This window comes from Lagopus leucura, unplaced genomic scaffold, assembly GCF_019238085.1.
Source record: "Lagopus leucura isolate 7727_CA_CO unplaced genomic scaffold, USGS_WTPT01 Super-Scaffold_100047, whole genome shotgun sequence".
Taxonomy (NCBI): Eukaryota; Metazoa; Chordata; class Aves; order Galliformes; family Phasianidae; genus Lagopus; species Lagopus leucura.
In genome coordinates this window covers 2565431-2592227 of record NW_024962293.1, presented here as the reverse complement: position 1 = coordinate 2592227, position 26797 = coordinate 2565431, and the positions used below count along the sequence as shown (strand labels likewise).

Sequence of the window (26797 nt, the reverse complement as noted above, 5' to 3'; positions counted from 1 at the left end):
GCACAGCACCGCAGCACAGCACCGCAGCACAGCACCGCAGCACAGCACTGCAGCACAGCCTGCCTGCTGCACACTGGCATCTCTCTCCATTTCCGTAACGGCCCCGGAGCACCGTGACACCAGCAAGCACTTAACCAACCAAGGCCTGTTCTGACAATGCACTTGTCTGAATAAAGTATTCGCGCACTTAATTAAGCTGCAAGCAGAGTGTCTGATCTCGTAATGATCTCCACGTGGCTCAGGAACGCGCACAGCTCTCACAGGCTGCAATCAGAGCTGCTAGGATTGTCCTCATCTGAACATTTTCTCCAAAAGAAAAAGAGCTTTTCATCTACAATGAAAACTGCTCAATTTTTTTTCTACAACATCCAGTGAGCTGAAAGGCTATTTTTTGAGTCACAATGATTTTCTTTCCTAAGAACTGGCCTTTAGCGAAAGGATTCTGTTTGTGAATATTAAAACTAATTTTTGTAAGTAAAGAGTGATTTTTATTTTTGCCCCTCAACAAAGGCAGCTTCAGCAAACAAAACCACAAATAAGAAAGATGTTGAAGAAAGTGTAGAGAACATTCTTTCTCTTCCCCCTCCCCTCAAAAATTTCCTGTAAAGGAAAAAATAAATGTCTTTCTCCTCACTCACAGAACAATAGAGCCCCACTCTCACTGCTTTTAGTCAGGCAGCTCTTGAATTAGCATCCTCTTAAGGGATGTGAGGATGTAATTATTGCAGCTGACCCCACACAATCCCATCCTAGGCTGCAGTCTTCCGTTTTCCCCATTACCACGTCTGTCGCCTACAGTTCTCAGGATTTCAGACGGAGCAAAACACGTTTGCAAAGCAGTCACACAGCGGCACAACGCCGTGTACCAACCAGTGCCAACATCCCCACATCAGGGTGCAAGCAAGAGTACCACCAGATCTGCACCTGCAGCTGCACCAAAACCTGTTCTGAACTTCAGCCTCCTGAAAAACCAACCCGGTCTTTTCCTTTTTTCTTCTCTCAGGCAAAAGCCAAACCTCTTTTCTCCAAGCAGCATCACAGGCCTCGTTCCCTGAGGCTGGCCCCATGGGCACCCCGCAGCCCCACAGCCACTGCATGGCCCGGCTGGTCGCTCTGCAATGAGCCCACGCTGGGTCTTGAACGAGGGCTTTAAGGGCGTGCGTTGAGGGAAAGGGGAGTGCAGGTGGAGCAGGAGCTGTGCAAGCAGCACCCAGACACAACAGCTCGAAGATAAGAGCAATGGACGGATTTACTGTGCTGCAGATGGCTCTAGATCTTCTCCACAACCGACGTTCTCCTGGTGCACTCAATTAGCAAAATCGTACAGCGACGGATGTTTATGCACCATGATTTATGCTTCTATCCAAACATCAAACATTGCTCTCAGGGAACACTTAAGCCTTCCACATTGGCACTGCCTTACAAACCACTATCAGTGATGAGGTTAGCAGCTCCGAGGCCCTCTGCAAGCAAGCACAAAGGATAAAATTGAACTTCCTTTTAAGAGCAAGACTAAACAAGCAATTAAGAGTCCAGGATGAGACCATAAAGACACTGGTTTCATGCCTGAGATGTTTTCTCTTTAAAATTATAAAGCCATTGGGTGTTCTTCGTTTCTGTCTCCCAGATTTTGAAGGTGAGGTTGAGAAGAGTGAGAGAGCTGAAAGGAGCGATTACGCACTGCAGTAATTGGAGGAACATCAGTCACGTCTGGGAGTTGGAGAGGTGCTTCTCTGTGCAAGGAAAGGCAGCAAACGACACGTTGCATTTACCTGCTCCTTTCAGTGCTTGTGCTGCCGGAGCTGCAGTCACCAGCTGCATTCTGAGATCCTCAGCTAACAGCTGCACAGGGAACAGCACGCCTCAAACCCCGCCATGCTGCTACCTGGGAAGTTCCCTTTGCTGGCCAAATCAGGATTGGAAATGGCTCTTAACCTCCTGCCCTGCACAGTGAACACAGTGCACAGCGGAGCACAGAGATCCCATCCCAGGGCGCTGGGACCCAGCAGGACCTGGGGCAGCAATGCTGCAGAGCTGTTGGGGAAGGGAACCACTGAGGGATTCTCTCATGCAGTGTCAGAGCAAGTCGTAAATTCAAGTGACATCTCATACCTAAGGACAACCGCTGGCCATCAGGGTGCTGGCAGTAATACAGCTGTTAATAGGTGGCATTTGTTACATTAAGGCAGAAGTTGGTTCATTAATAACAACAACAAACTAATGCAGGTAGGCACCTGCACGGTGGGTTAGGGATGGAAACACTGATGCGGTCATTTACCTTATCACATGATGGCTGAACTAAATAATGATAATGAAGGAAGGCTACGCAGGTGGTTCTACACCTTCAGTATCGCTGCCAGCGCTGGGAATCTGATATCACATCCCAGGCACAATTTACGACTCATTACTGCAGCTCTGGCCACACCCGGCAGCTAATCTAAAATTTCACACGTTTAATGAACTTCATACTTGAAATATGTGGTCTGTAAAATCTGATTTACACCGTTGTTAAAGTGGTTGGTGTTTGAAAGAAAGTGTATTTTTAAGTGTGTATTTGTGCACAAAGATTTTTTTCCTGAAAACCCCAAACCCAGGCACTAATTTACTCCAAAGCATATAAAATGTTCCCTGCAGCGTAATTTCTAGCGCAGTATTTCTTTCAGCACCTCAGATTTACTCCCTATGTTCCTTCAGGACCAACTGCATTCAGTTACAGAAAGGAGCAGAAAGCGCTCGCAACGTCACTGCAGGTACTGGGGGCAGTAAGTTACCCTGACAGTCGGCTTGTGATGGAGTGCAGGGGCTGTAATTAGTGCTTACCTGTCACCATCATAAAAACGCTGCATTTGGTCAGTTCCTGCCTCAGCCATACAAGAGGTACCTCGCAATCCCAGTTCATTCCACCGCGTTAGCTTTTTATTGGATGTTAACACCTGATATTTCCTTCAGGCTCTGGTTTTACTGAAGGCTTTGTCACATTACGTTCTTCCAAGGCAGAATGGGAACAGGAGCTGAAATAAAGGGGAGAGGGAGCACTTATAAATCTCTGCCCACACGCATCCTTGTGGGGAAAGATCCCAGAAGACGCAGAGGCTGCTGAAGGAAATAGCTGTCACTCAGATGTGAAATACAAGACGTTTCTTTCTGTTGAAGACTATTTATGGTGAACGGTGCACCTGTAAAAATTAGTTCCACACTTCAGTAACAAGGAGAATTAGGCTGGGACTCCAACAAAAGCTGCCGGGTTCCCTGGAGGTGCAGAGCAGCGCAGCCCCAGCAGAGCACACACTGCGTGCTTCTCTCCATCTGAGTTCAGAAGGATTTTCTCCCTGAGGCCTCAGCATTGCAAATAGCAATTTTACTTTACAAATTTGCTTCCTGGATCATTTCTCCTTGTGTATAGGAAAGATCAGATGTCAAAATGCAATCAGCAGGAGGCCTGAAGCTGCCTAGGAGCAGAAGTGGGCAGCTTTGAATAACACTTCTGCCCAGAGACAGCTGCCTGATCAATTCTGGGACAAATTTCAACCTAAAATGCAAACTGTCACACGGGTTTGGTTATCTGGATCCAGCTAAAAGGCAGCAGTGCATTCTGACAAACAAGTAAAAGGATGCTGAAGACTGGAAAGAGGCGTATCTGGAGAAGGAAAAATAGCTGGGCTTGGATAACATCTAACCCAGGTCTTTGTAAAACATCTTCATTTTACAGCCCAGCTGTCAGAGTGGAGGAGGTCCAAATTCCTGTGCCACACTGCACATCACTGATAAATGCCTCTGTGGAATGGTTCATTTGTGACCATGGTAGCAAGGGGTCCTACACAAAACCAGTCTTCTCCTCTGGGGATTTTATGTACCTTGGACACAGCAAACAGAGAGGAGGGGAAGAGCAGTGTTAAGTTTCCAGCTCAAACTTCAGTGGAAAAATTGCTTGCCCAAGTTTAATTTTATTCACCTTTGCCTTAAAATCACTTATCTGTTTATCACTGGTTTTGAATTGCTGCAGGGTTGAGTGAAGCCAAGACGACCTATTAAATATTTAAAGCTATATTAATGAACATTGGGATGCAACTGTTCCAATTACTTTCAAAAATTAAGGAAAGAACTGCGTGTGCAGCCTGAGTGGTTTGTGACCCCCTGGGTGCTCTGTGGGACCGGAGGGCAGCGAGCACGGCTGGGTTTCCCTGGACTCACTCACCACAAGAGCAGCTCCAGAAGCACAGCTCTCCTTGCTGGCTCATGCTAAGGAAGCCTTGGCAAGAGAGAAGTTAAAATGCTGGCTGCTCTTTGCTGGGACTCTGAAGCTCCACAGCTTGTGGCTGCTGGATGTCAAACTTAAGAACAGGATGAAGCCTAACAGAGACCTGGCTGGGGAGAGCTGTAGATGTTTCCAGCACCACCTCCACAGTAAAGGAGGGTCCCACCTCAGCAGACACCCACTGGCAGCAGCACCTCCACCACCACAACTCTGCTCTCTTCTCAGAGGTCAGATCCTGCAGAGTGAGATGGAAGGGAACACGACGTTATGAGAGCAACCTGCTCCAGCTCCCAGCTTCAGACCAACCCCAGCTGCAGGGGGAGTGGGCTAACATGGGGCCTGGCCCCGTAGGCACAGCATGGCGAGGTACTTGGGAGCACAGGATCACCATCTACAGAGGTAACACTGATCCTTATAAAGGGGAATCCTGCATCCCCTGCCTTTTCCATGGGCTGTGTTTCTGTTCATGGCATCGCCGCTGTTGGAACAGTGAACGTGCTCCGTCAGCACCGTTCTGCAGCGCTTTATCTAATGGCTACACTAAGCCTCATTTTAAATATCTGTAGCAATTTGCATCACTTTTTGACAAGTCACACGTTGCTGAAACCCAGCACTGTACAAAATGAATCAGAAGTGACATGTCTTAAAAATGCAAGAGCCAGCACAGGACAGATCCGTGTCCAACGGCAGAGAAATGTAACGCCTACAGCAGAGCCACAGCACAGCTCGTTTGGAGCAGATGTGCAACACATGGGCAAACATTCCGTATGGTGGAACGATGAGTGCAGAGCTGCCCCATCCCACGTGCCCAGCAAGGTGTGTGCTGCAGGAGTGCCTCAGGATGGAGAGCAGGAGCACGCAGCACCATCAATCCACCTCTCTTCGTGCTCTTAATTTATATTGCGAGTAATTCGACTTTCGCCTTGGTAAACAAGTTTCTGGATATGGTTAAGCTACTCAGAGTGTACATTAAAATAAAATCTGGTTCACATAAAAGGACAAATGAGAATGACTATTACCCCCATCTTTAATGCGCTAAATTCTTTTGCACAGATTGTTCTTGTTACTACTTCTTTCTGTGAGAGAATCTGAGCAGCACACAATATTCTCCTTACGTGCAGTTTCAGCAAGCCCAGAGAAGGAGGCTTTAAAGTGGGAATGCAATGATTTGAAAGCCCTTTTGTGTAACCCGCTCAGCCAGTAACAGTTAGGTCCTGTGCCACAAAGGGAGAAAGAGCAGAGAGGGAAGGACATTCTTCTGAAGGCCGGGTCTTGCAAGTCAGTAACTATCTGCACCTTCAGCTACAAGAAGCAGAAACTCAGAGGTTCACAGTGTGACCCAAAAAACTCCTCCAGCCCAAGATTTTGAGGCAAGGAAATGCTTGTGGCCTCAGAAAATCACAGCACCCAGCAGGCATTAGGCTGATGCCAGTTTTGGTACCGACCTCACGTAGGATGGACCAGGATTCAGTGCTGCTAATCATTGCTGAGTACAATGGAAAAATGCAGATTTTTCTTCTCATTACACCTTTTTGCAGCTACAGCAAAGCCATTCCTGCAGGTAATTGCTGCTCACATTTCTCAAACTCACCGCATTACCACAGGGTTGCAGAACATTGGTGCAGGCTCCATTCCAAGACAGAGAAACGCAGCAAAATGCAGCCATTGGATTGCGATTTATCAGAACTCCATGTAACAGAACAGCATTTTGTTTTGCTTTAAAGCCTGCAATCACATTCCTAATTTAAAAGCAACCATTTGGATACTCTGTGGAGTAAGTATCTTTCCTCTGAGATTGACTTTAAGGTGGGAAAGAAGTCTGATAATCAAAATCAGATTTGCTCTCCATGCTCCAGTGTGGGCGTTGGGTCTGGCCCAGGGAACTCCTCTGCCTGCTCCCATTTCCTACCTGTGGAACAGGAAGCTCAGCACCACCTTCCTGGTAAATAGTTGTTAAAGCAGGGATATTTAATGCCACGCTAATGCAGCAGAGATGCAGAGTGCATGTACAGATGTCACTACTTGAGCCACCAGAAGGAGATGAGGGCACACCGACACTTTTCTTCTCTGAAATGGTTGAAGGTAATGTTCTACAGGTTCTCACGCCACACACCAGGCTCGGGGCCGCACTATGATACCCAATTACCAGCCAGCACCTTTTTTTTTTTTCCTCCTCCTCCCTTTAAAAGAAAAAAAAAAAAGACAAGCATATAATAATACAACCACAATTTGAAAAATCAGGCCACTGGCATCCTTTGGTGAAGCTTAGGCTGAAAACTTATCCCAGGATGCGTGATCTTCCAAAAATCTGCCAACCCCTGCAGTGTTCAAACTGCTGGTATGACCACAGCCACATGAAGAATGAAATTAAGCCCCATGGAAATCTTTGACATTTCTACTATTATGCAATGTTTGGGTGAAAAAAAAAAATGGAGAAATTCTCCTTCCCTTTCCAGAGCAAGTTTAGAAAAACTATTTCTAACTTTTTTAAATTACACATTTCACCATTAAAAGAAACCGTCATAAATTAAAAGAACCACTAACTAGGGCTTATGTAACCCATTTAGGGTGGGAAATTGGGAACACTTGGGAGAGAAGTCTGTTCTGTAATTTCTGGAGCCTACGACATTCATCTGATGTGCACAAACATCAGAGAAACGGCTGATTTAATATTTGCATTAGCATTGCACACAACGGGTTAATGTTGAGAGGGAGTGCGATGCTGGCGTCCGTGTCCTACAGAATCTAAAGGGAACTTTTTAACACAGATGTAATTGTCTGAGGGACAGTTTGTTGTAGATTTACTTTGTTTCTGATATGAAAGCTGCCTTTCTTTTTGCTTGAAAGAATGCTTACAGCTTGTGGAGGGCTCACACCCAGCCTGACTCGGTACCCCACACCTGGCATATATGGATGAAATAGACAAGTTGCATAAAATTTATTTTTCCACCTTGTTTTACAACATTCCCTTTTAAGTTCTTACACATCTGCAACATACAACTCCACAGAACAATAAATAATTGGCATTCATATTTCTCTTGAACAGAGAGTATATTTACACGTTGTTTAACTAGATGACAGGTACAAAACATTGGCATCACAGTAAATATCATTTTGACACCAGAATCCACCTCCCCCAATTAAAAATTAAATTAACATTTAATTTTTAACAAATTTTAACAATTAGAAATGTTCTCAAAGGCATATAAGTACACAAATTGTAGTAGGCAGTAGTAATGGACCATATTGGCAAAGCTGTAGAACCCAGGATTTCATGCAAATCAACGGGTTTATTAACTCTGAAGTAACTAATAATGAAAACAAAATAAATGAGCCCACCCAGCTCACGCTGAAGGTCCCAGCAGGCCCTGAGATGGCCCTCACTACGGCAGCCGTGAATATGCACCAACCCCACCTGAAGGGCTGTGTGCAACAACACATGACAACGAGCTGCATGCAGGGCAGCTCACCTGCCTGGTGCTGAGCACTGCTGGTGCAAACGAAGGATTTATGATGCACCTCGTGATGCAGCAGCTCTCTTTAAAAGATAAAGCCAGAAGATGAGCTCTAGGGATTCACACATTTAACTCACCACAGCTCCCTGATCCACCATAGCAGAATTCCTTTCAAGAGTTGCAGAGGGCAAAGGAGTTTGTCACAGCATTTAATTGCGATCGTGCAGCAGACCACAGACAAACAACTCCCTCGGTGCTGCTCAGTTCGATCCAGCCACAGCTGCAGCTCTCAGCACGTAGCTCTCAACGCTGACAGGACACCAGGGATGTCACTCGTCACTCAGCCCAGTTCTGATAAGGCTGTGCTCAGATTTAAACTGCTGCTGCTGAATAAAGAATGCTGCAATTCAATTGCAATATGAGCTGAGCAGAACAAGTGTTTGCAAAGATAACCTGGGGCAAACCATGGGAAATGCACGTGAGAGTAAAGGAAAAAAAAATGAAAAGGGTTGCAACACACCTGGAATTACTGCAGCGATGTAAGGACAGAACAATGCGTGTCACAAAACCTGCACACCACTAAACACAGCACGGCACAGCTTCCCCACAGCAGGAGGGGAACAGGAGCACCCAGCACTGCCATCCCACAGCAGCACTTGGGGCGCAGTCCCAAAGCTCACACATCGCACAAACTGCTGCAGCACACAAACCAGAACAACTAAAAGGGGAGGGAGAAGAACACTGATTGAATCTACGCACAAGGTACTGCACACAAGAAGGAAACAATGCTTTGCTTCCAAGAAGCACAAATTATGATCAGACTAGATGAAACAGATTAAACTAAATTTCCAACAGAGAATGCATTTATTCACGTGTATGGTAAGCAGGAGTGTGTTTATTAAACTCTGCTTTTAAAAAGATGTTTAAATAACTTAAGAGAAATAAACTGCAGATGTAAAGTGCTAAACTTGAAAAATACAACAGTCCCTCCTCCCTCCTGCTGTTCTCTAGATGGCAGTTTTAATTTTCTGGTTACTTTAAAAAATGCAGCGTCTAACCAGAGGGAAATTTCCTCCTGGATTTACAACCTTGTGCAAAGGAACCCCGCCTGCACCCCAGGACACAGCCACAGACTGCTCCCACTGCCACCCAATGGGCCTTCGGCATCACGGTTACGAAGCAATAAATGTTACTGAAATCACAGGTCACTCCCTTTCTTCGTGTAAGCTAATATTTTGCAAATATGGTCCACTCAGTGTAAACTGTACTGACTTTGGGAAACAGTGAATTCTACCACAGACACAAGCCAAATATTTACAGGCGGTAGCGCAGCGCTGCTGTCTTCGTGGGATGCTCACACACACAGGGATGGGGATCCTACACAGATGCGTACCACGATGTATCTTCTGCAGGACAAGAGGGACTTCTTAGTGGCAAGAAACTGCCAAAGCATTCTTGATTCTTGTTCTTCAATCTATTTAAATCGGATATTGATGGGGACTCAGAACATGTGCACGTCTGACTCTATTCAGGAATTGCAGCAAGTCGCAATGAAGATAACGTGAAGCACCTTTTGGCACATGGCATCATCCACAAAACGCTGCCAGCCCAACTGTTCCAAAACAAGGCTGCACAGACACTGCTTTTTATCCTTGGAGACAAACCACTGCACGGTGTAGGACTTACAGCACCTTTCCCAAAACAACCGTGTGCCAGAGGGCTGGAAATGCATACTGTTATACTATTATTATTTTTAGGAACAATTTAGAAGAGAAGGAATGAAAGGCAACATTTTGAAAACACGCTTTTCTGAACTCAGGGTTTTCCTCACATGACATGACAACAAGGACTGGTGCTTCCTCACCCCCAGGCTACACAAATTTTTATTTCTTCTCTAATTCCTTTGGAACTTGCTTCTCTCCCCTTTGATATTTCCTCTCCATAACTGAGAACAAGGAAGGCTGCCCAGGTTGTCCAAGGCATTCCTCAGAGCAATCACCACACAAGCCACAGCGATCTTCAACTTGAAAACCCGAGAGGCACCACTATGGATCCACAGAGACTCCAGCTCTCCTTCTGAAACAACGCTCCCATTTTCCACTGCTTTTCACACCAGAGCCTTTCATGCCGCTTGCGACAGCGGCTGTGGCAATGGCAGCAGAAGCTGGCAGTCCATGAAAGGCGCCCTGCGTGGCACAGAGACAAGCAGGAGCGTCTGCTCCGTGCAGCGCCCGGCCCGGACGGGCTGCCCCAACAGCCCGGGGTGTGCAGGCACACAGCTCTGCCATCCCCGCCGCGGCGCCAGGCAGTGCCAGCCACCACCGTGGTTTTTGTGATGTGGGAACGAGACAGAAAGCAACTAATTTATCACAGACTCGACGGCCATTAGATGAGGATGGCTGCCACTATACAAGCTCGGCCATGATAGATGCACAGCCCCAACAGCAAAAGGTTCCTGTAGCTGCCGTTCTCCTGAGCTGTCTGTGCACGTGCAGCCATCCTCACTGTGTTACAATGGGGGCTGAACCTCACTACAAAAGCAAAACTCACCAGATTAAAGAATATATGTATTTTTTGCTTTGCATACAAGCCCAACGCCTTTGTACAGACCCTGCTTCTGCCTCTGATTCAAGTTTGGTTTTTAGAGTGAAGCACACGGAAGGTTCTCAAAAACTGCTTTCTGTAGAGACTTTGTCACGAACAACATCCACCCAGGAGTGCCTCCGCTTATTTGCAGCCCATCTTCACTGCTCCACCCTAACAGGAAACAGACCTGGTACAGCTGAGAGGAGCAGCAGCTCTGTGACCTTTCCTTTCAGTCTCCAAGGATTCAAGACAGTCTGCCACATTGTCTGTAGAACAGTACAAGACTCTTCTCACGTTGTCAACACATTTCAAGTCTGATCAACTGCAAATTTTTTTTCCAAAGGAAATTTGCTTTAGTTTAGATAATTCTCTGCTATACAAATAAATATACAGTAAAGCTATTATGTCACCAGCTCCTTCTAACAGGAAGCACAAAAGCTAAACAAAACTCCATTTCTTCATTTTGGATTACATTTTGCTGTAGTTATCGATGGCTGGATACCACCAAAATCACCAGGGTGAGCACTGACAGAAAATCTCAGACAAGCTCAGATTCTCAAGCGTGTGCAGACTGGAGCCCCGCAATGGGAACAGCATGCCATAAATCAGGAATCTGTTGTCAGCACTACAGCGCATCACCTACATTAAGGGATTTCCAAGATGTAAGAAGAACGTACCTACTCAAAAAGATGAATATAAAACTACACAACACATTGCAAGGAACACCACAGATACTTAAAAAATTAAAAATCGTCAAATATAAATTTTGAGGTCAGTTAGCAGCTTTTGGATGATTTTAACCACAAGTGAGAAACCAATCATCACCATAGCTGCATGCATTTGACCCCAGTTAAGTTGAACGAAAGTGACAAAAAGTGGCTGAACCAATAAGTGCCTCCACTCTCCAAAGAACTCCCTTGTATCAGTCAGTCTCCACTCATGGTAGTTGTGAAGTCTTTTTCAATGAAGCAGCATGTAATAGAGATTACCACATGATCCTTATGCAAATATCAGACGTATTTGTTTTAGTAACAACTACACAATTTTTGCCTCTCAGCCATGTGCAGCATTTGTCTCTGGTGCACAAGGAAAGCAGCCCTAGGATGTGAGCTTTGAGTAGCTTGGAGGAGAAAACCTTCGCCTCAGGTACTTCAGGACGTAGAGGGGAAGACAGCTCACCAGAGTGATGACAGTGACTTTCCACAAGAACGACAAAGTAGCAATGAAGTAAACATCTGTAAAAAGAGAAAAACTCAGCGTCAACAAAAGAGAAACATGCTCAGGGAAGAGGCACAGAGAGGCAGTGCAATCTGGCAGTGCTTCTCAAACAGCCTCACTTCCCCCACACACAGAATTTCAAAGCTCACACGATCCCTGGTACCTCACTTTTCTGCCTCTTTCACAAATGCCTGACCCGTTCCTGTGGGATTCCAGCAGGGCATGAAACTCATTGCAGGCAAATGCACATGCATAGCCCATCTAAAGCACGGCTGTCCATCCCCTGGAAATACTGAACTCTCCTTAAATGGGCTACTTGTATGCTGACTCTGAGACTTGGCCTCTGTTACTTGGCCGTAGTCCAAACAAACACATCTCTCAACTCAGTTAGATCTCAGAGGCACTACAAAAATAGGTACAGCATTGTTCAAGACAGAGCTAGTACACCCATCTGTAAAAGACACAGATCCAGCCCATGAACAAATTACCCTCGTGGCCTTCAGTGTAAGCAAAGAGCATTATGGAAGAACTGGTGACATCTTGTGGATCCCTGAACAAACACTGGAACAAAGCCTACAGACATGATTTGTAACTAGATAACTATCGGGGGATCTGGAATTCCTCCTTTTTCCCTTTAGCCATGGAGACTAAATGGATTAACTCCCTTCCAGGCAAGATTTTTTTTTTTTTTAAAAAAAAAAGATAAAAAAAAGAGAAGGGCCTATGAAGAAGCAGATAAAGTTGGGTAAGCTTTAGGAGACAGTTACTTCATCCAGCTAAAAGGCAAAGTCTTCAAAGCAAGAGGAGGGGATCAAATTTGCACTCTCAAGTCCAGTTCACACATGGAAATAAAAGATTGCTATTCCATATGACAGCTGATACGTGGTGAAGCTGTGAAAGCAAGGATGGGATTCACTGAGCAGCATACAGCCTACTGACTAACTTTATCTCCTCTAGCACTTTGCTGTGAGAAGGAACCATAAAACATCCTTCAAATCAAGAAGTGTTTATTCTGGACAGAAGCATCACCATTATAATCACGTTGACATCATCAACAGCCTTTTAAATCCAACTAATGTTCTTACAGGCCAGTTAACTATTCAGGTCATAAAGCAACTGAATGGAGAAAAGACATTTAACCTTACCGATAAATTCATGTAAGAAGACCAGAGAAGCTATGTAGCAGGAGAGACTAAGCAACTCAGCCACTATCATGAGCCAGTGCCATGTCTGGATTGTCAGTGCCACCATCAGTAACTCTGTGAGGATCAACGATGTGAAGGAAATGGCGACAATGTGAACAAATTCAGACTCAAAGAGGAGGAGCGCTCCGTACATGATGATGCTACCTGCAGGAGAGCAGCAGACCCATTGAGTGTTTTACCCTAACACCAGTCAAAACTCTAAAAACCTACTGCTAAGTCTTGGAGAGATTGAAACACAGCTGTGTCTTGAGACTGTCATTACATTCCACAGGTTTCATGAAAAACAAGGAATCCGTTACTATTTAGGAGACAACTGATAAGACGACGGGGAAAAAAGTTACTGCACAGATGCCCAGATTGTTGTATTAGTCTATCATATTCACAGACACGTGGAAATTGGAAGTGAACGCACAGTATTTTGGCAGCTGGTCACTTCTATAATCATGAAAATCCATCCTCCCTGAAAAGCAGCTGGTCACTACTCAGAAGCTGGAGGATATCAAATATTGCTAAGACCCACTGCATTGCCTCAGCGCTCAGATGGAAGCAAAGTGCACAAGTTAGCTTCTCTTTGCCTACTTCAGCCAAGTTCTCTCCTCCTTTACACGTCTCCCTAATAGAAGGGCACACCAAAGCACGATTAACGATGCATTGTTTCACGCTCCTATTCTGGCTTTAGCTGGAGAATGTTCACTGCGCCCTGCACGGCCACCTGCACAAATAACTCATGTTACCAGCATGAGTAATCTGCACCAACATCCATCACACCAGGCTCCTTTCGAAAGGAAAACCTGCAAGTGACCAGAGCTCAAGCCACGAAGTTCAAATCCAGCTGTGAACGTTCCAAAATTTAGGGCTGCTCAAGTTTTTAGTCAGTCTCATCTCTGCTAGCAACTAGTTCAATTGTTTTCTAGATATTGAGCACAGCAGAAGTGAAGTCAATTTTGCCAAATACCACAGCAAGATAGTGGGAGAAATCTTTCCCTCACTTCATCACCCTCTGGCCTTAGCTCTCCACCACTTGTGAGCTCTCTGTAAATGCCGTGGCCTTGCCATCACATTCACCCAGCAGCAGAAGGTGCTAGCCCTGTCACGGGGTGCTACTGCACTAGGTTTCAGAAGATAACATTAACAGAGCTTTTGTATTCTTGGTTTCACTCCCTACAGAGGATGGTAACATCATTTAAATCAGTAAGAACTAGCTGCTAACTTTGGCACGTTTATGCTGACTCTTGCTGATACAGGAGTGCTGGAAAACAAGACATTTTGTCACAGGATCACGTTGCCATTTGAGCTTTGTAGCTCAACACCACCTGCGTGCTTCCTGTGATTCCCTGGTTAACAGCTAAAGAAAGGATCGAGTTGGAGGTTACTTGATTTTTAAGAAGGCAGTTTGAAAGAAAAGGCCTTCTTAGACATATTCCCCAGTTAGCACATCTACTGCTGAAACGGATGTGTTGTTTTTAGGGCATTTGCTTAACTCTCTTAGCAGCTTAATTAGGACATACGCAATACGATCAAGTCATTGAGCTCTACTCCAGCCCTTAATTACAGTTGTCTACAAAGTAATCAGAACCACGGCTGCTACTAACAGACAGGGTCTAGACAAAACACGCAGATATGCAGATTCTGTGTTTTGTATACTGACTAAACAGCAAACACATAGGATTAGGAACCTGTTTGGAAACAAGGGACAAGTCACAAGCTCCTCCTTACAGATGGTGCAACTGTAGCACCAAAGGGAACCTGCACAAAATCACAGGGGAAATAAAGCACAATGCTTTGCACTTCTAACGTCACACAGTGTATGACAGTGATGATCAGTTGCTGATATTTATCTTTACATAATTTCTTGCTTTGGTAGCGCTGCCAAAATTTTGAGACAAAAATATGTATGTTTATTCACCATACTAAAGATGCATTGCTAAATTCACTTAACTTCTCACAATACAAACATATTCATTAGAACTTGAAAAAGTACAAGCAAAAGTTGATTTCTCACCTTGATAGATGCTTATTAAGACCCATATCAAAAATGTTTTGTATGACAATGGTCGTCCCTAAGAGGGGGAAAGAGAAAAAAAAAGCTGTATTGGGGGTTTTCTGCTATGAACATTCCTTTATAGATCAATCTACCAATTAATAAAAAGAGAATTTGAAGTGATTTGGAGAGAAAAAAAGCCAGACCAACCAACCCTGAGGTACTGTCCTTCTATTCTCATTTTTCATGATGCATGAAGGAGGCCTGGGACCATGGATGCTCACAGCTTGCACAGATCAGTACAATCTTTTCCTCACTGCACACACAATTAATTTAGTGCAAAGATGCCTCCTGAGGCCGGTCATTGTACTGGGAAATATAAGATGTGTGCATCCACAAAAGTGTAGATATTAATATTGTACTTCAATACACACAAATCACATCGTACTGAAGGCAGATAGGTTTTAAAAAACCTTCTCCAGCCAACATAGCTATACCAGTACAAAAAACCCCTATGTTTAGACCAGGCCTAAGGATGGTTGGAGAATTAGTGGTTTATGACATCAGAGACAACATACAAGTGAAACCAGATGGAGACTTATTCAGGCTGCTGAAAAAACAGGCTTTGTTTTTAAGAGTATCTGTTTAACAGAAATCCTTGAGGGAAACGATCTGCTGAAGACTCGGTCCATCCTTTCCTTCAGTTAAGAAAGATGTTCCCAGGCCGCATACCCAGCTATTCCAACAATTTTCCAGAAAAGAAAAAAAAAAGAACCAAGGACAAGATTCACCTTTCTGATATATCTATGGTAAGTAGCAGACAAATTTTCTTTTGTCTAAGGAGAAAGACCTTTGTCTTTCATGCCCAAGCAACAACAAAACACACAGCAACCAAATTCTAGGTCCCTTTGCATGACCCCGAAGGCAAATTCCAGGAAAATGCGTGATAATCTCCTCCCTTCCCCAAATAAGATCCCGTGCTCCCACTCCCTGTCCCTGTTTCTGGCTTTAGGAGAATGCAGACTCCATGGCAATTTCTCCTCTCCCTTACTTTGAAAAAAATCAGTAATGTTATATACTTCAAATTTCCCACAGAACGCAGCTATTATTTCCCATCGGTTTTCAATAAGCCGTATTTCATGTACCATTCAATAGCAAACTGTACAGAAATCTGGCTGTATCTGCTAATTCAAACTTCCCTTTGAAACAACTTTGCTTGAAAATGCTTATGTCCAATGATGAGTCCCATATCTACTGATAATACATTTGATTTAAAACATTTAGAGAGTTTCCAATCAAAATCCGGTTTTGCCCTAAGCCAAAACAAACAAAAATTGCTCATACCTTAAGAAGATCTTTGTAGAGCTCTGGGTACAGCATTGCAACTTCAGACTTAACGTCCTTGTCCAGGACCAGGGAAAACACTGGAAACATGGTGTAAATTGTGGAGTACCTGAGAAGGTAGAAGACTGATGAATTTTTTTTAACTCCAGATAAACAAACAGAAATGCTAACGTTGGGAATGGAAATACAGCATCCAAGTATGAAAGGATGTACTATAAAACTTGCAAATGAAGCAAATGAGTTTTGCACATAGGAAAAACCTGTAGGATTTGCGTTTTGAATAGCTTGTGATTAGAAACATTCATGGACAGGTGATTGGTTCAAGTACTGCAAATGATGTTATGGGCTTATTAACAAAGCCAAGGACAGACTTGTGTCCACCCTAAACTCCACTCTACAGCTCACGCTGGGTTCTGCTTGCACCAGAACAGAGCGGGGATGAACGTGCTGGTTTGGGTTGTTTTTGTTTTGTTTTCAATCATGTACACTACAGCCTATGAAGTAATGGCACTGCAGGTGCAATAGCAGTGTATTTGACTGGTATCTCTCAGCTTCCTGCAGCCACCAATTCCACCTGCTGAAGGCTTTGAGCTGTCCCCCAGCTGGCACTGCTGGGTGCTGGCTCTCCTTGCTCACAGCTCCAGCCCACAATGACCACCTCTCTGCTTCTCACCAGGAGTTCCTCCTGGAACAAGGATTGCTATTACTGTCTGACCTGAATGTGACACTCTCCTAGAGTGAAAGGCTTCTAGAAGTGTCTGCACTGTGTTGGTGTCTTTACTCAGCTCAGAGAAGCAGAGAGAGAGGGGAATGGATCACACCTTTCCAAAGCAGTACTGTGAGATATGCACACCTTGCATATTAATTAACCCAAATCCATCACTATGCACATGTTTTCCACACTATTAATAAAACGTGAGCTCTCACCCAATGATGAGAAAGCCTTGGTAGAGAGGGACTGAAGCAAAGTAAAATACTGATGAAAAAACAGCCTAGAAAAAGAAAAAGAAATAAGCTTTTCAGGCATTAAATACTGCACTTCATGTAACGGCTTAAAAACACACTCTGTTCAAACTGAAAAGTACTTGGAGCTGGCTCTCCAAATTCCTGAGACAAAGAAGAATGTAACATCAACCCTTTCTATTCCCACAAACCTTGGATGAAATCTATGTTTAATAGCAAACACTGGAGAACTGGACTTGGAAAACATTTTGTGATGCAGTTCCAGAGAAGAAAACACAAAGTTTTCTCCAGAGCCCATTGCTCTGATCAAAGCTGTTCTGAGCCATAAAGGACAGGTGTGCACTTCCTCATGCCTCTCTCCCCAGATGATGCCTTTACAGTGTAAAAAGAATTAATGCTCGCTCATACAGGCTACAAACTGCAATGAACTGAAGATTAATTTTTTGTCAGTTAAGGAAATTATAGGTTTGTTTTCTGATATATATATATATATATATATATATAATTTTTTAAAAAAGTTTTGGATACATTTCTGCTGCTGAAGCAGCTTCTTTGTCCTCTTGAGTTTCAGTCTCTCGTTTCCACTTATCCCTCTCCAACATGTTTATTCTAAAAAGATGGGGGGGAAGAATGAGCTTTCTCAAAAAGCTCAAGTATTTTATAAAACGTTTTAGTACTCTTGAGGAATGTGTTTGTACTCCATGGCACAGGAATACACATCCAGAGAGCAGCCTCCATCTAACTGTAACTTAGGCCAGACCCCGTCAGCCAGGTGCTTACCTTTGGTCCCACTGTTTGAAGACCTGACCCAAAACAAACCTGGAAATCAGTGCACGTACTCAGCAGAGGCCTTAAGAGAACTGTCCTCCCTCAGATCTTCAGTATTTCACATCATTACCAAGCCACACTGCATCACAGCAGTGTTTCCTAAGGCAAAGTATTGTTTGTCCAGTTTTGGAAAACTTACTGATGTTTGTCCAACAACAAGATCTTGTGTGCTTTCATAACAAAGTAACCGTCTGCAACCCATGAAAACTTTCGTAAGAAACAGTGGCACTCAAACTGAAAAGAACAACCTTTGCTTTTTGCCTTTTTTAGGCCACCTCTTCAAGGGAAAAGCCCCCACGACATTACCTCACCTGCATTGTGCTGATGCACAGGCTCCTGTGGATTACAAACTGACTGAGAGCTGCAGACCGTTTGTAGCTGTTCCGCCCGTGCACCATCAGTAAACGACCCAGATGTTTAAACTGAGTGATAGAGAAATCTGCCGCGAGTGATGCTTGTTTGCCTTCCTGCAGACAACAGCAACCAAAGCATGGTCAGATCATTTCATTACTGGAAACAAAGAAATATATTACTCCTACTAAGTTACCACGACAGAATTTTCCACGATAATGTGCAATACGTTAGGTGGGGAAGAGTATTACCTCAGCATTTCTGCCTTCCACCACAGCCTTTAAGCAAAGACAAAAGTATGAAAAGAATTCCCGTTTGAGTCCTGGCCTCCAACTCTAAGCAGCCCTCTGGATTATGATTCACAACATGCGCGTTACACGGCACTCATTTTGCACCACGTCGGTTCTGATCGAATGCTCAGTCTCAGCAGTTCTCTCAATGCGTTCTGGCACGCTGCAAGCAGTCTTTACCACCACCAAACCCAGTCCTTTCACTTGGAACAACGTCACATGCAGGAACTAGAGCTCTAACCTGGAGCTTTCTAAAGTAACACAATCCACGTTAATTGCATCTGTAGAGTGCATGCTATTAAAGCAATCATAACCCCAGTGTTCGGAGCACCTGCACGTGATGAAAAATCCCAAAATGAACATGGGGTCCAAGCTCAGGGAATCTCCCAGTAATCAAATAGGAAACTTCAGCTCTGCTAAAACTGCTTGTGACTTCATTACGACTGATTATTCTTGTGGAAGCCTCTCACTTCCTTGCACAGATTTCTGAGGATTCATGTAAGAGCCACTTGCTAACAAGTTTCTGAATTGCTTCAGGAAGCCTTATTAAGCAGAAGGAAATCTCACCTTTCCTTCAACTCCAACTCCACAGTCAGCCTCCTGAATCATGCTCACATCATTCCCTCCGTCACCTGCAGGTCACAGCATGGATTAATTGGTAGTTTAGCTATAAAGATGACTTTCAGCCTTATCAAAGGTGCCTGGACCAGGCTGTAATACCAGAAGCAATACTGAACTCTGTTAACAAAAGCAGGATTTAAAATTAGCACTTGGGAATTTTAATTCTTTCAGAAGGTTGTCATTCGTTTTATTTACAGACCCACGTGAATTGGAAGTCAGTGATGAGTTAAGTGTCTGGCAGGCGTACAACTTCACCTGCGATGCTGACATAAAGCTCACATTAACAATAACACTGTATCTGATGAAGCTCAAACTGTGTTGTGCAAAGGCACCACCCCAAACATCTGTGCATCTCTAGATGCAAATCTGCATCTTACCAATCATCCCACACACACACATAAAAAGTTCCTTATCGTAGCATTTCCAGGGTTATGGGATGACACCGTGCTACAGGTACCTGCTCACTCACCCCTGGTGAGAGTGAAAGATCTCCTACTGCAGGGTACACAGCTAAAACACTCTTCTTTCCGACTTCAACCTTCGTCTGTTGTAGCATGAAGCTGTCAGAAGTCAGATTTCTAGAGAAACCCAACAGTTTTCATGGAAGTCCAACCCGCTTAAAACACTCTTCAGCCTTTCCATACCAGCCACAGCCACAGATGCCCTTACAGACACTAAACCACAAACTCCTCGCCTAAGAGGTGAGCAGGAGGACACCAGAAGGAAAACAAAGCTGTTTTTCAGGTTCCTCTCAAGCACTTACCTACGGCACAGGTGAGCTTGCCAGTCCTTTCCTGCAGCAAACGCACGATCTGGGCTTTCTGTGTCGGAGCACACCTGCAGCACACGACGGCAGGGCACTGGCAAGCCAGCTCCATGAACTCGTACTCATAGTATTTCAGACACACCTAATTTACAGAGATCAGAAGCATCACTGACGTTTGTCCCACAGACGCTCCTTTACAGAGGTGAAACACAGGCTGCTGCTGGGGCAGCGCACAGCCCTACCTCCAGCGAGTCACCAGAAATGACCAGTGCGCAGTCGTGCTTCCGGCGGAAGGCGTTCAGCTCCAGGTGGGCCTCCCCACGATTTGTCACCTGCAGGGAAACACGGCGTGAGGGAGGGGCTGCTGTGCTGGGCTGAAAGCAACAGGACAAACAGGAGCCAAAGGGGGCAAAGGCAACCCGGACAGTCAGCACGCTGATAAACGAGAGGGGAGAGAACGCTGGGTTGAAAGAAGACAAACAGTATGAGTCTGCTGCTGGAACAGAGCTGCGATCTCAGCTTCCCTCCTGTCCCAGAATTTGGTGTCCTGAGCAGATGCTGAGAGGGGCACGTGGTGTTACTCACTAGTCTGAATATGTGGATGTCCTGTGTGCGTGTCACCAAATGCGCGTTCTTCGCTGTACACGTGGCTGTCTCCAGCTTATCCCCCGTCAGCATCCACACCTGAAATCCAAGCATTCACTGTGTGAAGCACAGAACTTCAGAGCCACGTCTGCAGGGCATCCAGATGAAAGGACTCTTAGGATACACATACACACATTTTCTTTCTATAAAGAAGCCCCATTTTAATACGCACAAGAAAATTCTCACCAATTAAAATCAAGATTTTTAGAGGCCAAAAGGCAAAAGAGGTCACCAACTACACACAACTTGCAGTTTTTCAAGATTCTGCTGATACAACCCACAAAACACAATCTAAGGAACACGAACACATGTGTTAACATGTCCCACCCCAGCCATTTCTTCTGTGCTGAAACAAGCAGGCCCTTCTGCAGAAATATCCCTCACGGCCCTGCCTGCAATGTGGATGATGCAACTGGGGTTAGCTCACTGCTGATGTGTGCATCTGGAACAGACTGAGTTGGTTTTGTGTTAAGGTTTTTTTGTTGCTGTATTTTTTTTTAATATATATTTTTTATTTTACATATACATAAATATATACACACTGCTTCTTTTATTTTGTGCTGGCAAGGGGGGGATGTTAGAAAGCAATGCCAGCAGCCATACTCAGCAGCAATGCTCTGCTACAATCTGGCAGAGAATTCCCTCCATACTGTAAATATGTCAGTTTGCTGGTTGTTTTTCCTTTGGCTTTTGTTGCCTTTTTTACCGCATGGCTGTTTTCACAGTTTCAAGGCAAAACCCAGGAATATTTAAACCTTAAAAAAAAAAAAAAAAGGAACGAAAGAAAAGAAGAAAACATGCACAAAGACTCACTTATTTGTTTAATAATCTTAATTTGGGCAATGATTTGATCTCAGCAGAACGGTCCCTGAGATTAATTATTAGACTGCCTCCAACTGTGATTCACCTCCTTCGTGCCCTGTGCTCACAAACCCCCAGCAGCAGCCAGAGGCAGTGAGGGTGCGACCCACACACAGCTCCCACCTGGAGGCACACAGCACTGCTGAGCAGCTCGGCTTTCTGCCATGTGCCCAGCGAGCGGCTCCAGGTCCTCCTGTCTGTGGGGACGGCTCCAAACTGAAAGCACTTCTGCAAGCTGTTCCTAAGCCAGGAATTCCACTTCCAAACTAAATCCCAAGCACAGCCCTGCTGTTAGATTTACAGTACAGCTCTAGACTTTGGTACTGAAAAGTAGAGAACCCACAAACAGAACCTTTTACCTACTTTCCTTGTTCAAATCTGAACGGTTAGTCCATCTTTTTTCCCTTTTGCGAGCCCGAGATCTGAACGGCAAGTTCTCAGGGCGGAAAACTAAGCCTGGAATCCTTCCCCAGCGGGCACAGCCGGCTCGTTACTGCCCGCCTCGGATGCAGGAGCCCAAAATCCTCGACGCGCTCCCAGCCCCTCATTCTCTTGGCTCAGGCTCCCCCTCGTGGCTGCTGTGCAGCACTGACACCCGCGCCCCAGCGGCAGCCCCACTTCCAGCACGTCCTGTGCCTGAAGTTGTGCACAAACATCAGCCAGACTCGTTGGTCCAGCTCACAAACGGCACCCACTCAAAAATTTACTCCAGCACAGCCCCAAACCGTTCCCATTTTCTGCCTGCAGGACAGCAGACTCGAAGGGGCCAGGTGCTCCTCCAGGGGTGGGTTAGGCAGACCTTAATGCCAGCATTCCTCAGCGTCTCCAGAGTGGGCCGGACGTCTGCCTGCAGCTGGTCCTCCACGCCGGTGAGACACAGCAGCTCCATCTCCATCTCGAGGCTCTCGATGACCGTGGCCACCTTCAGCGAGCGGTCATGCACGCTGAGTTTTGCCTGGACGTACCGTGCCTGGGGACAGGGCAGACACAGCCACATTCAAACAGCCAGCTCAAATTGTTGTGCAATACAGGGCTAGGCAGCGCGACCCCCAAAGCTGTCAGCTGTCATTCAGAGACACCTCTTGGAGTGGCCCATTAGCACCAGGTGCTGCTGCAGAATGGGCTGGAAGTGTTTCAGGTAGTCTGTCTGTATCCTTCTGTCCTGGCACACCTAGAAAAGCCTGGGAATGACCCCCCAGTACCTCACGGCTGCGGTGACTGACCCTTCCCCAAATGAGGGTCACAGAGAATCCAAAATCTCTCTACCACCCCATCGCTGTGTTTGCCCACAGTTCCCTCTCATATCTTGCCTGCCCACAGGAGCCCATCTAACAAATCCCACACACAAAGCCTGGCTGTGCTGGATGTGGGATGTTTGTAGCTTCCCCCAGTGTCAAAATGCAACAGTGCAAATTAAAAGCCAATACACTGCCCAGACAAACACTATTTGCCTAACAAATAATGGATATTTGCAGAACATGTCACGGCAGAGGATTATAAAGCAGGAACTGGGAACTGTTGTGGAGATTCCTGGATGGGATCCAGTTTCCTACATATCACTTTTTAAAGTCACTTTGATTAAAAGAACAGCAAGACACTGAAAAATGGCAATTCTAGCAGAAGGAATAAGGAGATGAGAGGCAGCATTATCATGAAAGGTCTGTGAGAGTCATTTCTGTGATTATTAGTTTAAGAAAAAGAAACAAAAAACAAGAAACTTACTTCAAAGTCTTGATACTGCTCTTCAGTGAGAGACTTCTTGGCTACAACAAGAACCCTCAGGCCTTCCCGAGCCATGTTACCACACTGGAAAGAAGAATCACATTGTAAACCATAAACTCTATCTCAAGTAAGATGATTTATGCACAGCATTTCAGTGACTGCAGTGCCAGATAGCAGGTTAAGAAAATAACTGTCCCATTTGAGCAACCCCAGCGAGTCTACAACATCTGATAAAGTGCATGATAAACTCAAAAGGAAAAAAGGAGATCTGCAATGGTTTGCAATCTATCCCAGTGATCAGAAACAAAACTGTCCCTTCTGCCATATCACTGCGGCAAAAACAGCCCCACTGATTTCATCTGCTCTGCCTCTAAGAACACAAAACTTTGATTTGATGACTTGGAATCTATGGCCATAAACTCAATAAAATAAGGCCAATGCATTATTTCTATGAACGTCGAGGCGTGGGGCTGGAGAGAACCAGTAACCAAAGCCACAGCTACAAACTGTGTGTTGGCATTACTGCAAATCTGATGCAAAGCTGCAAAATGGAGTTTTGAAACTAAAAGACTTTTTTCAGTCTGAAATAAATCCAGACACAGAATCAAGCTCATGACAAATGTGGTGACCCTGAATGGCAGTAAGTTTTGAGTAACATCCATTTTATTTATGGACATTACTCTGCACTAAGCATGTTGAACTTGCAACCCGATTTCCCTGTTACTGCATATATGTTTGGCCAAAGACTAACCCACTGAAGCACGCATGATCTTTTGGCCTGCAGGTATTTTAGCACTTGTCTCCTTTGTGGCAGAATGACAACAGAAGCTTTGTCAGGTGCTGCCCTGGTAGGAGAAAAGCACTTACACAAGGAACCCCCATGCTAAGAGAGACTGCCCCATACCTCCTCTTCCAGCCAGTCGTTGTACTGCACGATCCCAGCCATCACCACGTCTGCTCCCTTCATGTAGAAGGTGATCTCTCCCGTTGACTCATCCTGAAGAAGCAGAAGAGTCAATGCTGGGGCAATATTAGCTCCCTTGGAGCGGGCTAAGCAAGGAGTCTTTCACAAAATCACAGAATCTCAGGGGTTGGAAGGGATCTCAAGAAATCATTGAGTCCAACTCTTCTGCTAAAGCAGTTCCCTTCAATGGGTCGCACAGGTGGGGTCCAGATGGGCCTTGAATATCTCTCCATAGAAGGAGACTCCACCTGCTCTGTGGGCAGCCTATGCCAGTGCTCCATCGCCTTACAGTAAAGAAGCTCTTCCACATACTGGTATGTAACTTCCTACGTTCAAGTTTTAGGCCACTGATCCTTGTCCTATCACTATGCACAACCAAGAAGAGCCTGGCCTCATCCATTTGCCTCCCACCTCCCTTCAGATATTTATAAACATTTAACAGATTTCCCTCAGTCTTTTCTCCAGGCTAAACAGACTCAGGTTACTCAGCCCTTAACCATAAGGGAGATGCTCCAGGCTCTTCACCTTTGTGACCCTTCACTGGACTCCTTCTAGGAGATCTGTCTTTTTAGAACTGGGGAGCCCAGAACCAGACACAACATTCCAAATGTGGCCTCAGCAGAGCAGAGTAGAAGGGGAGGATCACCTCCCTCAACCTGCTGGCCACACTCTTTTTAATGCACCTTAGAACAGCATCAGTCTTCTTGGCCACAAGGGCACCCTGCTGGCTCCTGCCCAGCTTGTTGTCCACCAGAGCACCCAGGTCCTTCTCCACAGAGCTCAACACAACAGTCACAAAAGTATCTTCAGCACTGGGTCAGGCTGAAAGCCCCTGTGGCCCAGCACCTTGTCCTGGGGCTTGGAGATTCTACTCAATTGGAATTCAGGCACTTGCAGCAGGAATTCAGACAAGTGTGATCAGCTTTGTAATCAGCAACATGTGATCCTGACTGTGTGTGCCTTCAGAACAACCTCTGGCCCTACCCTGAAAACCTGCTTCATACTTATCGAAACAATAAAACAGATGCACAAAGCTTAACAGACTGAAAGGCACTCTAATCTGCCCCTGTTACATTATACAGTATGGGCATAATTACAGTTTATGTTTGCTGCAGAAAGGTTAGCTTGCTGCCTGCCTTATCTGATAGAAGTAATTTGCAGGCTGCAAGCAAAGCGTATTTACATTACCACAAATTAAAAAATCCCTTCTAACCAGGCAGATACCTAAGGAGGTCACAGCTATCAGTATTACAAGCTAATGGAAACTCTGGCAATTTCCTCAAAGGAGACAAAACAATGAGTGAGGAACAAACCGCTCCATCAACCAAGATAGCCACCAGGGATAGGAAGAAAATAAACTTCACACACAAAAACAAAAAGCCCAGGAGGGTCTGGAAATACACAGCCATGAACAGAGGAGGAGAAATTAAAAAAAAAAAGCACACAATAAACGCTGTTTCATTTTTGCACTACATAATATGGGTATCAGTTTGTTCTGCCATTACTGAAACCGGTGACGACGACTCTCCCACACACCGTGCAAGTCAGCAGGTAAAAGCCTGATGTCCCATGGCACCAGTGGGACAGAATTCACTTCCACAGCAAGAAAAAGCAGCACCTGATGCTGATACTAAAAATCCAAAGAGGAAATAGAAGTGTCTTGGCTGGGAAAATTAAGTGGCCAAGGATCCTTTACTGAGCATTTTAACCAAGCTCAAAGATCTTCACAAGTATGATTCTGATGATTAAGCTTCAGAATCCTTTCCAAAGCCCTGAAGCATTCAGCCTTCATGGACCAACAGCCACACATCCCACCTCCCCAGAGCAAAATGAGTGCCGCTACCAAAACGTCCTCAAATAAAACACCACACATTTTGTTAGAGGTAAAGGTAAGGGTGTATCTATTCAATTATTTGATTTAGAAGCGTCCACCAACATCTCTGTAGGAAACTGCATAAGGACTCCACTTCCCGTGCTGCAGAACTGGCTAAGATAGCTGAGAGGTTTTGTCCAATATAAATACTGTATCAGCTATCTCCTTGCATTAGTCATTTCCTCTCGGCAAGTTCAGTAGGAGGTTACAGCGTTCTCATATTATGGTGAGATCGCACTATAAATCCACACAGAGATTTGCCAGTTACATTGTTTTGGAGAAGCATCTTTTTCCACCATGGTCTGATTCTGGCTGCAGTTCAAAGGCTTCTCTCAATTCCAGATATGACAATAGCACTATCTTTGCTTTGCAACAAAGATCATTCCACATGGGTAAGGGGAAAAAAAGCAAAGAGAAAGAAGAATGGAAAAAGTTGTGGTCAAACAAACAGGCCTCCTTACAAGAAGATAAGTAAGTAAATAGCAGTGCAAAGAGCGGCTGCTTTGTTAAAACAGGACTTCTTAGAACTGAAATAAGCAGCTAAAGAAATGACAGTTGATCATACGTAACAAACAGATCTTGCAAAAATATCCCAAGCCAGGCAACATCTGCTGCTTGTTTTCACTATCGACCACGGCTTTATTTACTAAGAGCTGTGCGTTGGAGGAGACCTTTTTTGTGAGGGCCAGAGAGGACAGGAGCAGCAGGAGAGCTGCGGTCCCTGCGAGGATTCTGTGCCACTGCCCAGCGCTGTGCGTGTTTCTCTTACTGAAATCCCAGACCCAGGTCGTGCAGGAAGCCTGGCGAGGCACTGACAATGGCTCCTGCTGCCTGAAAAATGGCAGTTCCTCTGAGCGGGCAATAGCTGC

At 45.1% G+C, this 26797-nt stretch overlaps 2 protein-coding genes across 4 annotated transcripts in view; both read right to left on the bottom strand.

Annotated features, from left to right (window-relative positions):
* The window catches only part of NFATC2 (nuclear factor of activated T cells 2), a 93834-nt gene extending 87405 nt beyond the window's left edge, over positions 1–6429 (bottom strand). For both annotated transcript variants that reach the window (XM_042884958.1, XM_042884956.1), the window contains exons 1-2: positions 6165–6429; positions 2821–3011 (exon numbers count right to left, since the gene is read on the bottom strand). Coding sequence is in view for 1 of the 2 variants with exons in the window: in XM_042884956.1 (XP_042740890.1) it covers positions 2821–2870 (50 nt within the window). In the remaining variant the exon portion in view is untranslated. The remainder of the gene's footprint in view (positions 1–2820; positions 3012–6164) is intronic.
* Positions 6430–7176: 747 nt separating this feature from the next.
* Positions 7177–26797, bottom strand: part of ATP9A (ATPase phospholipid transporting 9A (putative)) — a 52521-nt gene continuing 32900 nt past the window's right edge. Inside the window, exons 16-28 of one of the 2 annotated variants that reach the window (XM_042884893.1) lie at positions 23996–24088; positions 23092–23175; positions 22169–22339; positions 20449–20547; positions 20106–20195; positions 19861–20005; positions 19044–19108; positions 18147–18302; positions 16972–17036; positions 16045–16153; positions 14722–14779; positions 12660–12863; positions 7177–11531 (exon numbers count right to left, since the gene is read on the bottom strand). In XM_042884893.1, coding sequence (XP_042740827.1) covers positions 11395–11531; positions 12660–12863; positions 14722–14779; positions 16045–16153; positions 16972–17036; positions 18147–18302; positions 19044–19108; positions 19861–20005; positions 20106–20195; positions 20449–20547; positions 22169–22339; positions 23092–23175; positions 23996–24088 — 1476 coding nt within the window. In that variant the 3' untranslated portion in view covers positions 7177–11394. Of the gene's footprint in view, positions 11532–12659; positions 12864–14721; positions 14780–16044; positions 16154–16971; positions 17037–18146; positions 18303–19043; positions 19109–19860; positions 20006–20105; positions 20196–20448; positions 20548–22168; positions 22340–23091; positions 23176–23995; positions 24089–26797 lie in introns of those variants that run through there. The other variant, XM_042884895.1, reaches the window with a different exon arrangement.